The sequence below is a fragment of the Balaenoptera musculus genome, chromosome 7 (assembly GCF_009873245.2).
Source record: "Balaenoptera musculus isolate JJ_BM4_2016_0621 chromosome 7, mBalMus1.pri.v3, whole genome shotgun sequence".
In the NCBI taxonomy this organism is placed as follows: Eukaryota; Metazoa; Chordata; class Mammalia; order Artiodactyla; family Balaenopteridae; genus Balaenoptera; species Balaenoptera musculus.
The window spans coordinates 84,585,852-84,604,384 of NC_045791.1; the positions used below are offsets into that span (position 1 = coordinate 84,585,852).

The window sequence follows — 18,533 nt, forward strand, 5'->3', positions numbered from 1 at the left end:
TGTGTTCTGACTGCTCCACTGACCAGCCATTCCCCCATCTCTCTCCCTCTCCTGGGGCCTCCCTATTCCCTGAGAAATAACAATATTGAAATTAGGCCAATTAATAACCCTACAGTGGCCTCTAAGTTTTCAAGTTAAAGGAAGAGTCACTGTCTCTCACTTTAAATCAAAAGCTAGAAACAAGCATAGTGAGGAAGGCATGTCAAAAGCTGAGAGAGGGCTTCCCTGGTGGCGCAGTGGTTGAGAATCTGCCTGCCAATGCACGGGACATGGGTTCAAGCCCTGGTCTGGGGAGATCCCACATGCCGCGGAGCAACTAGGCCCGTGAGCCACAACTACTGAGCCTGCGCGTCTGGAGCCTGTGCTCCGCAACAAGAGAGGCCGCGATAATGAGAGGCCGGCGCACTGCGATGAAGAGTGGCCCCCGCTTGCCGCAACTAGAGAAAGCCCTCGCACAGAAACGAAGACCCAACACAGTCAAAAATAAATAAATAAATAAATAAATAAATAAATAAATAAATAAATAAATAAATAAAAATAAAGGAATTCCTTTTTTTTTTTTAATTTTTATTTATTTATTTATTTATGGCTGTGTTGGGTCTTCGTTTCGGTGCGAGGGCTTTCTCTAGTTGAGGCAAGCGGGGGCCACTCCTCATCGCGGTGCGCAGGCCTCTCACCATCGCGGCCTCTCTTGTTGCGGAGCACAGGCTCCAGACGCGCAGGCTCAGTAATTGTGGCTCACGGGCCCAGTCGCTCCGCGGCATGTGGGATCTTCCCAGACCAGGGCTCGAACCCGTGTCCCCTGCATTGGCAGGCAGACTCTCAACCACTGCGCCACCAGGGAAGCCCAAAGGAATTCCTTTTAAAAAAAAAAAAAAAAAAGCTGAGAGAGGCCAAGAAGCTAGGCCTCTTGCACCAGTTAGCCAAGTTATGCAGGCACAGGAAAAGTTCTTGAAGGAAATGAAAAGTGCTACTCCAGTGAGCACCTGGGTGGTAAGAAAACGAAACAGCCTTATTGCTGATGTAGAGAAAGTTTGAATGGTCTGGATAGAGGATCAAACCAGCCACAACATTCCTTAAACCAAAGCCCAATCCAGAGCACGGCCCTAACTCTCTTCAATTCTATGAAGGCTGAGAGAGGTGAGGGAGCTGCAGAGGTTGTTCATGAGGTTTAAGGAAAGAAGCCGTCTTCATAACATAAAATTGCCAGGTGAAGCAGCAAGTGCTGATGTAGAAGCTGCAGCAAGTTATCCAGAAGATCTAGCTAAGATAATTAACAAAGGTGGCTACACTAAACCACAGATTTTCTGTGTGTGTGGAACAGCCTTATATTGGAAGAAGATGCCGTCTAGAAGTTTCATATCTAGAGAGAAGTCAATATCTGGCTTCAAAGCTTCAAAGGACAGGCTGACACTCTTGTTAGGGGCTACTGCAGCTGATGACTTGAAGTTGAAGCCAGTGCTCATTTACCATTTCAAAAATCCTAGGGTCCGTAAGAATGATGCTAAATCTACTCTGCCTGTGCTCTATAAATGGAGCAACAAAGCCTGGATGACAGCACATCTGTTTGCAACACGGTTTACTAAATATTTTAAGCCCACTGTTGAGGCCTACTGCTCAGAAAAGGAGATTCCTTTCAAATTATTATTGCTCATTGACAAAGTACCTGGTCACCCAAGAACTCTGATGGGGATGTACAGTGAGATTAATGTTGTCTTCATGCTTGCTAACATAGCAGCCATTCTGCAGCCCATGGATCAAGGAGTAATTTCAACTTTCAGGTCTTATTTAAGAAATATATCTCATAAGGCTATAGCTGCCAGAGATAGTGATTCCTCTGATGGATCTTGACAAAGTCAATTGAAAACCTTTTGGAAAGCCTTCACCATTCTAGAGGCCATGAAGGACATTAGTGATTCATAGGAAGAGGCCAAGATATCAACATTAGCAGGAGTTTGGAAGAAGTTGATTCCAACCCTCCTGGATGACTGAGGGGTTCAAGATTTCAGTGGAGGAAGTAACCGCAGATGTGGTGGAAATAGCAAGAGAACGAGAATTAGAAGTGCAGCCTGAGGATGCTACTGCATTGCTGCAATCTCATGATAAAACTTTAACACCTGAGGAGTTGCTTCTGATGGGTGAGCAAAGAAAGTGATTTCTTGAAGTGGAGTCAACTTCCGGTGAAGATGCTGTGAAGACTGTTGAAATGACAACAAAAGATTTAGGATATTACATGAACTCAGTTGATAAAGCAGTGGTAGGGTTTGAGAGGATTGACTCAAATGTTGAAGTTCTACTGTGGGTAAAATGCCATCAAACAGCACCGCATGCTACAGAGAAATCGTTCATGAAAGGAAGAGTCAATCGATGCGGCAAACATCCCTGTTGTCTTACTTTAAGAAACTGCCACAGTCAGCCCAGCCTTCAGCAACCATCACCCTGATCAGTCAGCAGCCATCAGCACGAGGCAGGGCCCTCCGCAGGCAAAAGGTTTGCAACTTGCTGAAGGCTCAGATGATGGTTATCATTTTTTTAGCAATAAAGTTTTTTTTTTTTTTTTTTTTGGCCGCACTACGCACAGCATGCAGGATTTTAGTTCCTGGACCAGGGATCAACGCCATGCCCCCTGCAGTGGAAGCACGGAGCCCTAACCACTGGAGCACCAGGGAAGTCCAGCAGTAAAGTATTTTTAACTTAAGGTATGTACGTTGTTTTTTTAGACATAATGCTATTGCACATCAATAGACTCCAGTGTCATGTAAACATAACTTTCTTTTTTTAATGTTTGTTTTCTCTTTTTTTTTTAAAGGGAACGCTATTTATTTACTTATTTATTTTGGCTGTGTTGGGTCTTCGTTTCTGTGTGAGGGCTTTCTCTAGTTGCGGCGAGCGGGGGCCACACTTCATCGCGGTGCGTGGGCCTCTCACTGTCGCGGCCTCTCTTGTTGCGGAGCACAGGCTCCAGACGCGCAGGCTCAGTAGTTGTGGCTCACGGGCCTAGTTGCTCCGCGGCATGTGGGATCTTCCCAGGCCAGGGCTCGAACCCGTGTCCCCTGCATTGGCAGGCAGATTCTCAACCACTGCGCCACCAGAGAAGCCCTAAACATAACTTTTATACGCACTGGGAAACCAAAAAATTCACGCGAGTTGCTTTATTGCAGTACCTGCATACCTTGGAGATATTACGGGTTCAGTGCCAGACCACCACAGTAAAGCAAATATGAGTCATGCACTGTATACTCTTTAGAGACGAGGAAACCAAGGCCCAGAGTGATTCCAAAGGCCCAGTGGAAGGACTCCAAGGCTAGTCTCACCGGCTTCAAAACCCTTCCCCTCTCTCTTCCTGTCCTTCAGGCCAAGCATAAATGGTTGCCCTGAGAACAGGCAGCCAGGGTCATCTCCCTTAGAGGACCTCAGTCTGGAGTCAGGGCCCCTGGCTGGGCTGGGAAGCCCCTGCCCGCCCTGAACCTGGGCAGGTAGGCATGCTGGGCTCTCCCTGCCAGTAAGTTGGCTACCTCTTGTCTGTGGTGCTGGGACTCCACCTTTCCCATCCTCTGGCTGTCCACTCACCCTCCCCACAGAGTGGAGAACATGGGCAAAGGGAAGTGACACTGACCCCGCACGCACCGTGTTTGACCGTCTCTGGTCATCAGCAGTAAGTTTTCCGGAAAAACGGGAGAGCTGTGGGCCAGAACTTTCCCTGAGGGGCTTCCTTGACTCATGGTTTGGTGGGGATGCCACCTGCGGACAAACCTCACTCACACCTACCCCAGGTCATGTTCACTCAGTAGTTCTCCAAGAGATCAGCCATTGAAAAGTCCTTAATAGGAAATGTTTTTAGAAGGAACATATGGAGAATCAAAAGGGGGCTAAATATAAACCTGTATTTGCAGAACTGAAGAAGGAGCACAGAAAAGCTGAACAGAAAGAGCTGGATGGAGAAGCTCTCTCCTAAAACAGGGTTTTTTCAGTGGGTGTGGGTGTGCATTTTGCTGTATATGTGAATTTCTAGAACACTAGAGTTACCTATAATTAAAAAAAGAAAAAAAATCAGCTTATGAGGCTAAAAATAATTCTGATGCCAATTGCATTATGGAAGTAGCTGAGTGCAGATGCTCTAACTTTCATCAGAATAAACCCATGTGTTTGCATTTTACAGACTTAGAAATGGTCAAATAGAACAGAGATGTTTAAAATAGAAGTTTCAAATTTAAGACATTTTTTAAGTAGTTAAAGCAACTCTAGGAAAAATGTTCTACATCATTAATGCTGAAATAAAAAAGAGGCAAACTGAAGTTAGGGCATAAGCAGGCATGAAAGAAACTCCCATGGTCTAAAAAAGGTGAAGAAAGAATAAACAAGCAGGGACTTGCCTGGTGGTCCAGCGGTTAAGACTCCATGCTTTCTGTGCTTCCACTGCAGAGGGTGTGGGTTTGATCCCTGGTCAGGGAACTATACCACATTCTGCATGGTGTGGCCAGAAAAAAAAAAAACACCAAAATTTATCAAGCAATACCATAAGCAAAATGGTTGGTGGACATTCTCTCATTTAATTTTCATAATATTGCAGGGTAAGGGGATTATTATCTCCTCTTATTAAAAGAAAAATCTCAGTGTCAAAGGTCACACTCTAGCCCATGGCAAGCTTGGGGTCTAGACCTAGTTCAAATCCAGTTGTCTGTCTCCAAAGCTCCTTGGCCTTTCAGATACATCAGCCTTCTCGCTGCACCGCTCCGCGCCCCACACCAAAGTTTTCAAATGAAGTCTATTAGAGGATTTTTCTTCTTTCTTTGGGGAAAGCTATTTCCATGAAAGCATTTGGTGGTAAATTTTACTACAAAGAAATTGTCTCATAATATTTATTTGCATATTGTTTCCTTTATTAGTTCAGTTGAATTTTTACATTATTTTGCATGTGTATTTCTCTGTACAGAGACCTTACATGTTTACACAGTATGATGTGATATAAATATTTTGCTCAGTTCCATCATTGTAATGCAAACTCTAACAGCAAAACGTACGTCCTGACTAGGCTCCCGCTGCTGCTTTCCTTTACTCAAATGTCATGGCCTTCTTTGAATAAGCAAATTAGCTGCTGATTGCAAGGCAGCCAGATAAGAGGAGAGTGGGAAAGACAGCCAGTAGTGTCACTTTTCTGGATTTGGCCCTCCTAAAATGTTTGCATCAGAGGGCACTGGGCAGTTGACGGGACAGTAATTAAAGTGTCCTTCTACAGCACCCCATAAAAATTGCTGATCTATATAGCCAACTGGACAGTGGTGGAGGAAGTCTAGCTCCCTAAGAATTGTGTAAACAACTCACCTGCTCAGACAGGAGACAACCCACTTTCCCACAAATACCCTAGAGCACTGGACTCCAAAGTGGGGGAGCCCAAAGGGAAATATCACTGAGCAAGAAGGAACGTTGGAACTGCTGGTTCTATAGATCTTTTTAATCTCACCCTTTAAAATGTTAAGTTTCATGTGATAGCTTTATATGTATTTAATACATTAATATTATTGGGCATATATAGACTTCATTAGTTAACAGACATATATTGGAAAGGCACGCTTAAATATTGTTTGCCAGGCTTCCCTGGTGGCGCAGTGGTTGAGAATCTGCCTGCTAATGCAGGGGACACGGGTTCGAGCCCTGGTCTGGGGGGATCCCGCATGCCGCGGAGCAACTAGGCCCGTGAGCCACAACTGCTGAGCCTGCGCGTCTGGAGCCTGTGCTCCACAGCAAGAGAGGCCGCGATAGTGAAGAGGCCCGCGCACCGCGATGAAGAGTGACCCCTGTTTGCCGCAACTAGAGAAAGCCCTCACGCAGAAACGAAGACCCAACACAGCCAAAAATAAATATAAATAAATAAATAAATAAAAGATTACTATAAAAAAAAAAATTTGTTTGCCAACATGGGTGCCAAACCCAAAAAGCTTGGAGACTCTCTGCCTAGAGGAAGGTGAACGTCAGTGGAGGTGGTGGCAGTGAGAGCCCTACCCCTAAGTTCCTAAGATCCAAAAGGTAAACCAGAATTGCCCAGGTCGTGGTGCCAGAAGCAAGGTACAATTAGACCTCTCCCTGCTTTTCTTCCTATCAATGAGGATGACACCCTGTGAGATTGCCTGAGAAGCAAGTGGGTTGTGATGGTCACAGAACAGCCTTCTCATTCCCTGAGCAGCCCCAGGTTGTGGCCCCCCTGACTCAAAGAGACCAGCCTTCCTCCCAAAGTGATGAGCTCTGCTGGTTAAAGGAGCAAATGGCGAAAGACATTAAAAAGTTCAACATCACTTGTCCTAAAAGAAATGCACATTAAAACTGTTAAGAATACCTTATTCTTCAACCATCAGTTGCATAGATTTAAACAAACGAGTAGTTGGCCAGAGTAGAGAAACAGGTATTCTCTTATATACCAATGGGTGTGTAAATTGGCAAAATCTTTCTGTACGCAATTTGAAAACATTGGCCAAGGGCTTAAAAACTATAGATCCACCCACCCATCAATTTCTCCTCTGGGTTATTTTTTTGAAGGAAATAGTCACATTTGTATTGTTACATATGATACATACATAAAAGCTTGTTATTCAACCACTTACTCATTCTACGCACATTTATTGGTGTCTTTTATAAGGCAGACTCTGTGCTAGATGCTGCAACACAGCAAAGAATAAAATAGGGCTCCTGCTCGCCTGGAGGTTACTGATAATCATTGCAGTGTTATTTATTACAGGGAAGAATCAGAAACTAACAAAACGACCAATATTAGTGTTTCTTTTTGCAGTTATGAATTACTATGTAGCCATTATAAATTGTAGAATTCACTGGAAAATATTCACATGAGGTGGTTGAGTGGGAAAAAAGCAGTTAACAAAACTGTGTATATAATATAAGCCTCCTCGTGGCCTTGAGGGCTCAGAGAAAGGCCACAGCTCTGCCTAGCATTTGAGACAGATGTAATTTAGAACAAATAGACTTCTCTTTAGTGAGAAATAAAACTAGACAGAACAAAAAAGCATTGGGAAATATGCCCATCATTTCTTCTTCATGAATGTTTTCTGAGGAGGATTCTAGAAGGAACTAGAAATAACAGCACCATTGATAAAAGATTCTGAGAGGCAGTAAGTTACAGCTAAGGAACTACAGCCCAACTGAAAATAAGCACCTCATCCAATAATTTTTAAAAACCTCCAATATAATCAATAAAATGTCCCTAAGAGAAATGGGGTTGCTCATACATTGCTGATATACAGTGCCTTGTTATAAACTTTTGAGAAGGCAATTAGTGATATCTATCAAAGTTCTTAATGTCACTACCATAACATAGCAGTTTCACCTACAGGAGTATACCTATAGGAGTACTTATGCCTGCATTTAAAAATCTGAATAAGGAAATGAAAATTAACCAGCACATGCATAATGGGAGTCCCATAAGGAGAAAAGAGAGAATAGAGGCAGAAAGAATATTTGGAGAAATAATGGCCAAAAATTTCCCAAACTTGATGGAAAAGATCAATCTGCACATCCTAGAAACTCAGCAAACTCCAGTGGGATCAACTCAAAGAGATCCACACTGAAATACACATAGTCAAGCTGTCTAAAGCCAAAGATGAAGAGAGAATCTTGAAAGTAGCAAGAGAAAAATGACACATCATGTGCAAGAGATCCTTGGTGAAATTAATGGCTGACTTCTCATCTGAAATTATGGAGTCCAGCAGTCAGTGGGATGACATATTTCAAGTGCTGAAACAAAACAGAATTGCACATCCAGCAAAATATCCTTTCAAAATGGAGAAGACATTCAAATAAATTTAAACAAAACCTGAGAGAATTTGTCACTAGTAGATCTGCCCTACAAGAAATAATAAAGGGAGTCCTTCAGACTACATGAAAAGGCACTAGACAGTAATTGAATCCACATAAGAAGATAAAGATTTCACCCTTGACCATACTGAGTACCAAGAATATGGAGGAAAAGGCCAGACATACCACACATTTAGGGAAGCTCTACCAAGGACTTTCTACTTCTGCCTTCTAGATCAATAGCATGGTATAGGGAGGAACATTTGGTTTTCCTTATTGGTTCTCACTTCTGGGCTTCCCCTATTTTCTCAGGAATGCATCTAAAAAAAAAAAAAAAAAAAAAAACAGAGAGAATGAGAGGGATGAAGAACACGAGTAAATACATAGGTGAATATAAATAACAGTATAAATGGGAGTTGTGTGTGTGTGTGTAACTCTTCTTTTCCTATCTTATTTAAATGACAGCTGCATAAAGCAACAATTATAAAACTATATGTTCATGAGCTTATAAAAATGTCATTTATATGACAATAATAATACAAAAGAAGATGGAGTGAACAAAGCTATATTGGAACAAAGTTTCTGTATACTATTGAAATTAAGCTAGTATTAATCCAAACTAGATTGTTTCCAGTTAAGATGTTAATTATAATCCCAGGGACAATCACTGATAAAATAACTGAAAAATATATAGTAAAAGAAATGACAGGGGAATAAAACTGGTATACTAGAAAATATCTAACACAAAAGCAGGCAATAATTGAAGAATAGAGAAATAAAGATATGAACTATATGAAAAACAAATAGTAAACATAGAATAAATGAAATAGAGAATAGAAAAACACAGAAAATCAATGAGGCCAAAAATTGCTCTTCAGAAAGATCAAATTGATCAAAGATCAATTGACAAACTTTTAGTTAGACTGACCACGAAAAAAAAAAGAGAAGATGCAAATGAAGAAGGGGGTATCACCACTAACCTTATAGAAATAAAAAGGATTATAAGTGAATACTATGAATAGCCAACAAACTAGATAACTTAGATGAATTCCTAAGAAGACACAAACTACCTAAACTGACTTAAGAAGAAATAGAAAACCTGAATAAACCTATAACAAGTAAAGACTTTGAATTAGTAATTTTAAAATTTCCCACAAAGAAAATCCCAGGCCCAGATTACTTCACTGATAATTTAAAGAAGAATTACTACCAACCATTCACAAACTCTTTAAAAAAGTGGAATAGGAGGGAATACTTCCTCTTCATTCTATGAGGCCAGAATTACCTTGATACCAAAACCAGACATCTTAAGAAGAGAAAACCGCAGATTAATACCCCTCATAAATATAGATGCAAAAATTCTCAATGAAATAAAAGATAAACAATTCCAGAAATGCATAAGGAGAATTACACACTATGACCAAGTGGGATTTATACCAAGAATGCAAAGTTGGTTTAACATCCAAAAATAAATCAACTTAATACACCATATTAATAGAATAAAGGAAAAAAAATGATCCTCTCAATACACACAGAAAAAGCATTTGACAAAATTCAACACCTTTCTGTGATTTCAAAAAAAAAAAAAAAAAGAACCAACAAACTAGAATAGAAGGGAAACTCTTCACCTAATACAGAGCATTTAAGAAAAATCCACAGGTAACACCATACTTAATGGTCAGAGACAATGTTTTCTCCATTAGAGCAAAACCAGGATGTCTGCTCTCACCACTTCTGTTCTATATTGTACTGGAGGTTCCAGTCAAGACAAGAAAAAGAAAAGGCATTCAGATTGAAAAGGAAAACAAAACTATCTGTATTTGCAGATGACATGATCTTGTATATAGAAAATTCTAAAGAATCACACACACACTATTAGAACTAATAAACAAATTCAGCAAGACCGCAGGATACAAAGACATTATACAAAAGACAAATGTATTTCTATACACTATCAATGAACAATCCAAAATGAAATTAAGAAAACTATTGTATTTACAATAGCATCAAAAAGAATAAAATACTTCTGGATAAATTTAACAAAAGTGTAAAATTTGTACACTGAAAACTACAAAATAGTATTTTGTACAAAGCTACAAAATAGTATTAGGAAGAAATATAAAACTTAGGGAATTCCCTGGTGGTTCAGTGGTTAGGACTCCACTCGGTGCTCTCACTGCCGAGGGCCTGGGGAACTAAAATTCCATGAGCCACAAAGAGCAACCAAAAAAAAGAAATTTAAAACTTAAATAAATGGAAAGACATCCCATGTTTGTGGCTCACAAGACAGTATTATTAAAATGGCAATACTTCTCAAACTGATCTACAGATTCAATGCAATACCTATCAAAAATCCAAGCTGGACTTTTTGGAGAAATTGGCAAGTTGATTCTAAAATTCAAAAGGAAATGGAAGACACCTGTAATAGCTGAAACAATCTTGAAAAAGAACAACGTTGGAGGACTTACAATCCTCAATATCAAAACTTACTACAAAGCTAGGGTAATCAAGACTTTGTGGTACTGACACAAAGAAAGAGATATATACCAATGGAATGGAATTGAAATTCCAGAAATGAACACTTATATTTATGGTAAACAGACTGTTGACAAGGGTGCCAAGATAATTGGATGGGCGAATTAATAGTCTTTTCAACAAATGGTGCCAGAACAACTGGATATCCACATGCAGAAGAATGAAGTTGGATCTTTATCTTACAGCATACACAAAGATTAGCTCAAAATAGATCATAGACCAAAATGTAAGAGCTAAAACTATAAAAATTTTAGAAGAAAACACGGGAATAAATCTTTGTAAACTTGGGTTAGGCAATGCCTTTTTAGATACAGCATCAAAAGCACAAGTAACAAAAGAAAAAATAGATTTTGGACTTTTTCAGAATTAAAAAGGTTTGTGCTTCAAATGACACCACCAAGAAGTAAAAAGATAATCCATAGGAGAAAATATTTGCAAATCATTTGTGATAAGAAAATTGTATTCAAAATATATCAAGAGCACTTACAATTTAACAATGAAAAAGATAACCCAATTTAAAAATGTGCAAAGGATTTAAATAGATATTTGTCCAAAGATATACAAATGGCCAATAAGCACAAGAAACTATGCTCAGTATAATTGATCATTAGGGAATTGCAAATCAAAACCATAATATGATGCCATTTCGTATCCACTAGGATAGCTATAACAAAAATACAATAACAAGAGTTGGAGAGGATGTGGAGAAACTGGAATCCTCATAAGTTGCTGTAGGAATGTAAAATGGTGCAGCCACTTTGGAAGACAGTTTGGTCGTTCCTCAAAATATTAAATATAGAGTTTCTATATGACTCATCATTCCACTCCTAGGTATATACCCAAGAGAAATGAAAACATATATCTACACAAAACTTGTACACAAATATTTATAATAGCATTATCAATAATAGCCAAAAGGTGGAAACAACTCAGATGTCCATCAACTGGTGAATAGATAAAGAAAATGTGGTATATCTGTACAATGGAATATTATTCGACCATAAAAAAAGAATGAAATACTGATACATGTTACAACATGGATGAGCCTTGAAAACATGCTTAGTGAAAGAAGCCAGCCCCAAAAGACAGTAAGAATGTATGTATATGTGACTGCATGTATTGTATGATACTATTTACAGTTGACCCTTGAACAACAGGGGTTTAAACTGTGTGGGTCCACTTATACATGGATTTTTTTCAATAAATTCGTACTACAGTAATACACAATTTGCAATTGATTGAATCCAAGGTTGCGGAAACTTGGATATAGGGAGGGCTGGCTGCAAAGTTATACACGGATTTTCTACTGCAAGGAACGTAGGTGTCCCCAACGCCCATGTTGTTCAAGAGTCAGCTGTATATGAAATGACCAGAACAGGCAAGTCTATAGAGACAGAAAATAGAATAGTGGCTTCTTAGAGCTGGCGAGGGTGGGGAATTGGGAGTTATTGCTAATGGGTATGGGCTTTCTTTGGGTGATGATGAAAATATTCTAAAGTTAGGTTGTAGTAATGATTGCGCAATTCTTTGAACATACTGAAAACTACTGAGTTGTACACTTTAATTGGGTAAATTTTATAGTATGTGAATTATATCTCAAGAAAGCTGTTCTTAAAAAGTGAGTTTGCCTTTAAAGCTAATAATTAAGCAAATTAATGTATTAGTGTAATTTTAGGACAATGTGATCATTTCCTTATGAATTTTATGGATGTTGTAGGAACTAGGCTTCAAAGTTTTTCATTGTAAAAAGAATTACTAAAGTTTTTATTCTATTTCTTCATTGAGGAATTATCTCTACTTCTTCATTTTACCTTAAGGAACAATACTAATTATTAAAATCTTGATCTTTCCCCTTTTCCCTCCTCCCTAAGAAACCACAATAATAGGTAGCTAAATTATTAAGACAATAATAACCAGAAAAATATCTGCTAAAGCAATGGGTTTCAGACATTTTTTACTACAGCTCACATTGAGAAATATTTTATTTTGCCTCCTAGTACATGCCAGTATATAAGTAACTTAAATAGAATTTTCATGAATCAATATTTACTCGCTACCATGTATAACACCCTCTAATAGTTTTTCCTATTCTATTTTATTTCATTTTTGGAAATGCTGGTTGTGACTCAGTAAATTGATTTTTATGAACCACTAATGGGCCCCCAAAAGTGGGTCTGAATCATAATTAGTCCACTTGCTATCAGAAAGTGTGGATTCAGCTTTTTGTTTTAGGAAAAAAAAAAAATTTTGGAAAAAATTATCAAAAATAAGTGTATATATGTTCATTAATGTTTTTATGGAAAACAATCTGATGGTACAGTAGGCTGGCCAGGCAAATTAAATGGTCTAGGAATACAGATAGATCATAAGAAAATGTATTTGAACAGAGGCAGGAATAGGGCTCCATGTGGATGCTTGTTTATTGAGATAGATGAGAAATAAAATGGGTGAAGAAGGTTAAAAAAAAAAAAAGAAGAAGAAGCACACTGTGGGGACTTTGCTGGCAGTTCAGTGGTTAAGACTCCACACTTCCACTGCAGGGGGCGCAGGTTCCATGCCTGGTCGGGGAACTAAGATCCCGCAAGCCATACAGCCAAAAACAAAAAAGAGGCACACTGAGAAGAGATTAGAGTAACTCCAAGAAAAGCTATATAGCTGTATGCCAAATTTCTGATTACCTTATCACCTTCCTCTTCCTCAATCAAGCTTTACACGCTGATTTTCTAATGCAATAATTCGGTCACACGGGATTAGCCTGAAGTTTGATTTGGAAGGCTGACAACCCAATCTTGGTTTTTTTGTTTTGTTTTGTTTTGTTTTTGTTTCAACTGTCACTTTATTGCAAGATGGTTGAATTAATTCAAACTTAAACTATAACTTGATAATTTTTAGTCAGGTACCAAATTTTATTCAAAGCAAACTGCTTATTCAAAAGTGATGATGGAACAACTCAAAATGCAGAGCAAGAAGGATGAGAGAAACATCTTACTGGCCAATAGATTGTTTTAATTCTCTCATTATATGAAACTCAAACTTCATTTTTAGGAAAGGGAAACTAACTTCAGTAGAGAGAAATACAGAAAGACTTTGTCACATAGACTAATTTCCATTTAGTCAGTCAACTGTTTCTAGCTGTCTCAATTGGGACAGATGCATTTACAGAACTGGCTGTGCTTGAGCCTTCTTTGCAAGCAGCTTTAGGTCTGCAGTGGACTTGGCAATTGTCTCCTTCTCCTGCTGCGCAGAGATGCTCTGTACCACATTCTTCTCCACACAGTTTATCATGTGCCCTTGTTCCTTTTGGTGCATCATATTCTGCAGAGAGATGTGATAGTCCAGGTGATTCTTTACCTCCTTGTATACACTATGCAGCCGTTCCCAGTAAGTAACCTCCAAGGCCATGGCAGTGTTATTCCTCTGGACATCAAAAAGGTAATGGCGCTTTTGAACCAGTGCCTGCTGTGGCTTCTCCAGGTCAACTGCATCCTGGGTTTGTTTGGTGGAAGCCTGTATCACTTCTTCCAGTTGGGCAGTTGTTTGCTCACTGAGTTTATCAGCAAATTCCCCAATAGAGGCACCATATTTTTTAATTACATAGACAAGAACCCCTATTGTTGATGCGGCAGAGAAGGTCTCTGCAGTTATCACATATACTTCTTTGGAGAGTAAATATAAGATAAGCCCAGTTCCGAGCACATAGGGTCCTGTTACACCAGTTTTAGGATAAAGGAACTGGAAAAATTCCTCAGGGGTCAGCCCCAAACGAACTTTTCCTCCATATTCAGGAAGAGGTGGTACAGGGGCAAGACTTGTGTGAAAGATCCTTGTTGCCTGCAATACCCCTGGACCAAGGAGGGCCGCGTTCTTCAGAGAGGGGGCTGCTGCGGTGGCGGCAGAAAGTACCACCCGGGACAGCATTGTCAGGTAGCGGCTACACAGCAGTCCACACTGGGTCTTATGCCCCAGTGACTGTGACAGGAGACTCTGTCGGGGCAGAAACAAGATGGTCCCAATCTCGTTTGGATGACATTTTGGACTTGAAGCTAATAGAGATCTCCCTTTTGTATAACTTCGCTCAGCCTTAAAAAATTACACCAGCAATAATAACATCATCATTTTACAATGAAAGTCGAATTGGAATGTGAATAAAAGTGCTACTGGCCAAGGGCCCCTATCCACTAATTATGTCTTATTTGAAAATCTGACCCAAGTATCTGACAATCAAAGAGGATATCTTTCATCTTGCCATTATTTTTCACAGTTATGCCATCTGGTTCATATAACCAGAAGAAAACTTGGCACCTATATCCAATGAGAATGGCTGTCAGTTCTCAAAACATCTTATTTTCTCTTCCTGAGAATAAGTGACAACTGATCTCAAAGTATAGGTACTTATCATGTAAAACAAGGGACTTGGGGTGAGGGGATATTTTTTTAAGAAAATAGGGTTGGAAGAGCATTTTGGTGTCAACAGATATCTCTAACTATGTTCTAGCAGTATAACCTAATTTACATTTCTTTCAGTTTAACAAACACTTTTTGAGCACCTGCTATATGAAATGGAATGAGCCAAGCACTAAATGAATATACCAAGTTGTACTAGTCAGTGAGATGGCTCTAGCTCTGTAAGAAAGAAAACATTGGATTTCAGTGGCTTAATCCCATGGAAGTTAATTTTACCCTCACTTAATAACTCAGTGATGCTGTTTTATGTCAGCAGGCAACTTTCTTCCACCTGATGATCCAGGGATTTGGGTCCCACCTATCTTGAGTCCCTGCTATGCTCTGCGGTACCAAAATCTTTGGCTTCAAGCTGCCTAAGAGGAGGAAGAGTGAAGAAGGCAGGCACACTTCTTTCTTCTTTTTTTTAAAAATTCTTTTCTAAAAATTCTTTTCCATTATGGTTTATCATAGGATATTGAATACAGTTCTCTGTGCTATACAGTAGGACCTTGTTGTTTATCCATTCTATATATGTAAAAGCTTACACCTGTTAACCCCAACCTCCCACTCTATCCCTCCCCCAACCCCCTCCCCCTTGGCAACCAGCAGTCTCTTCTCTGTGTCCGTGATTCTGTTTCTGTTTCATAGATAGGTTCATTTGTGTCGTATTTTAGATTCCACATATAAGTGATATCGTATAGTATTTGTCTTTCTCTTTCTGACTTACTTCACTTAGTATGATAATCTCTAGTTGCATGCATGTTGCTGCAAATGGCATTATTTTGTTCTTTTTTATGGCTATTCCATTGTATGTATGTATGTATGTATGTATGTATGTGTATATATATATATACACTCCACATCTTCTTTATCCATTCATCTGTCGATGGATATTTAGGTTGTTTCTTTGTCTTGACTATTGTGAACAGTGCTGCTCTGAACATAAGGGTGCATGCATCTTTTTGAATTGTAGCTCTATTTTTAGTTTTCTGAGGAACCTCCATACTGTTTTCCATAGTGGCTGCACCAGCTTACATTCCCACCCACAGTGTAGGGAGATTCGCTTTTCTCCACACCCTCTCCAGCATTTGTCATCTGTAGACTTTTTAATGATGGCCATTCTGATTGGTGTGAGGTGGTACCTCACTGTAGCTTTGATTTGCATTTCTCTAATAGTTAGCGACGTTAAGCATCTTTTCATGCAGGCACACTTAAAACTCCCAGCCCAGAAGTGACACCTGTCACTTCCATTTACATTCAACCAGTAAGAACAAGTCATTCAGGCACCCCTAGCTGTACAATACTGAGCACTGTAGTCCCTGGTTGGGTAGCCACTTTCCTGCAACAAGTTTACACTCAGGAAGGAAGGGAACAAGTTAAAGGTCTCCGTCATTAAGATTGTGTAAGATGTAGCTTCTTCTACCTTCAAAGAACCTTCCTCGGAGTAGAGAAAAAGGTCGACAAGGGAAATATCGTGGAGGTGACGTTTGAGAAGATGATTCTTGATTGACAGACAGAACTGCCAGATAGCGTTGGTAAGAGGGGCATTCTAGATCGAGCGACTGGCACTAACAAAGCATGGAGGTGGGGAGAGAATGTTGAGTAACTAGTTTTCCTGGAACAAAGCTTAGCAAAGGAGAGAGATATGCTTAAAATGTTGGTTAGGTCAACGTTATGTGTCAGGCCTTGAATGTTGGGAGAAAGTTTGAATTCTGTGCTTCCATTATCATGGTTATCATGCATTTTTAATCCAAGGGCCCCAGAACAATGGTAGCATTAATCCCTGATGAATAACAGTCACACTCCAGACAATACCTTCAGTATGAAGGGATTTCGCTTTTTCAGATGGTAACACTAATGACAGCATTGTATTGCATTCACAGGCTGTAATAGATTCCAACATTTTGCATTTGTTTACATGTGGCTTGATGTTTACGAAATACAATCCAAACATTTCCACTTCACTCTTGCTCCTTCTCCCAGGCTTATCTCACATAGTTATCTAGAGATGCCAGGGGTAGCCTTACACACTGATAGCACACACTGGCCGTGCCTCCCCTCAGGTATGGCAGAGAACCTTCCCAGGGCTGTGAACTCTGAATGCCGACACCAAACACTGCAGGTTCCAAAAATGTGACTGCCCCTCCCCTTCCACCAATGGCTCAGTCACAATATTAAGGTCACCAGTGGTGTGTAATTTATACTGAACATTTAATAGGCATAAATGTTTGTTTTTAAAAATTCAGGTGCAAAGAGACAGGAGGGGCACATACAGCAGCATTGGGGAGCCTTAGGAAAGTAGTAACTGGACTAGAAATTAAACTTTTTCCGAAAGTGTTTAGGTTTCTGACTCTAGCGTTCTGTGAATTGTGACTCTGATGTACAGCCCTCCAAATCAACAGTGGCTTTAAAATATACCCAAGTTGAACATTTAAAAAATTCTGATTGCAGGTAGGATCTGACTGTCTGCATTGTGCTGCATCTATCAGTGTATTAGTTGTCTTCCCTTTTTGAAATAGGGTAGATAGGAAAGAGACGAATTAACAAACAGATTACAGAGAGATGCTGCCTTCGTCTTTCCCACGGAAGTCTTATTTGAGGCTGTTTGACCTGCCTTACCAGGTACTTTCTTGTTCTTTCAATTCCATTTAATATAATGCAGTTTTGCAAAACAGTTTTTAAGGCACCGTTATCTTGGTTTAAAATAGTCTAAGTATGGGCTTCCCTGGTGGCGCAGTGGTTGAGAATCTGCCTGCCAATGCAGAGGATACGGGTTCGAGCCCTGGTCTGGGAAGATCCCACATGCCGCGGAGCAACTGGGCCCGTGAGCCACAATTACTGAGCCTGCGCGTCTGGAGCCTGTGCTCCGCAACAAGAGAGGCCGCGATAGTGAGAGGCCCGCGCACCGCGATGAAGAATGGCCCCCACTTGCCGCAACTAGAGAAAGCCCTCGCACAGAAACGAAGACCCAACACAGCCAAAAATAAATAAATAAATAAACCCAAAGTTTAAAAAAAAAAAAAAAATAGTCTAAGTATGATATAAACTAGAGTTTAGTTGTATAGAGCTCTTAATATTATGTACTTAATCTTTTTTCTTCATAAAATGAGACAATTATAAGCAATTTTTTCACAACCATCAATATTTTTAAAATTCACATTCTCCCCCACTATAAAATTAGCCAAAAAATTTAAAAGATAATATTTGAAGTTGGTGAGGATACTGTGAGATAAACATTTTCATTCACTGATTCTGTTGATTTAAATAAGAACAAACTTTCTGGAAAGTAATTTGGCACAAATGTGTCAAGGGTTGAAAATGTCTGTTCCATTTGTCTCTATTATATACACATTCATAAACAGCAAAAAGACAGTCTCCCCTCAAATAAAACAAAAACCAGAAAACCCCAAGTGTTAATGGTGGTTATCTCTTGGTGATAGGATAATAGGTGGTTTTACTTTGGAATTATATATTTTTTTAAAATGTCTCCCCAGTGAAAAAATATTATTTTTATGATTATGGTAAAAATCCTTTCCATCATTTAAGAATATTTATAAAGAATTTTAATAAAATCAGAAGCTATTCATAATATTCAGTGAGAATACCATATTTTATAAAGAATATAATATCAACTAATCCTATATGTACGTGTGCATACATGTACAAATATATAACCATTCGCCAAATAAATACATCTGTTTTCTAAGGCCTAAAATGAGGTACAAATGAACTTCGTCTAAAACCATGTTTATTAA

At 39.4% G+C, this 18,533-nt stretch overlaps 1 protein-coding gene and 1 long non-coding RNA gene across 7 annotated transcripts in view; one reads left to right on the forward strand and one right to left on the reverse strand.

The window, feature by feature from the left end:
• The window catches only part of LOC118898348, a 73,845-nt gene that overhangs the window by 9,822 nt on the left and 45,490 nt on the right, over nucleotides 1-18,533 (forward strand). The window lies entirely within an intron of this gene.
• On the reverse strand, nucleotides 13,158-14,273 carry LOC118898346 (ATP synthase F(0) complex subunit B1, mitochondrial-like). Its single transcript, XM_036858617.1, has one exon. It carries the CDS (start codon nucleotides 14,251-14,253, stop codon nucleotides 13,492-13,494), a length of 762 nt encoding a protein of 253 aa, XP_036714512.1. The 5' UTR covers nucleotides 14,254-14,273; the 3' UTR covers nucleotides 13,158-13,491.

What these genes read in the sequence shown, in the direction of transcription:
- LOC118898346 (XM_036858617.1), bottom strand. Translation starts at nt 14,253, where the DNA reads ATGCTGTCCCGGGTGGTACTTTCTGCCGCCACCGCAGCAGCCCCCTCT.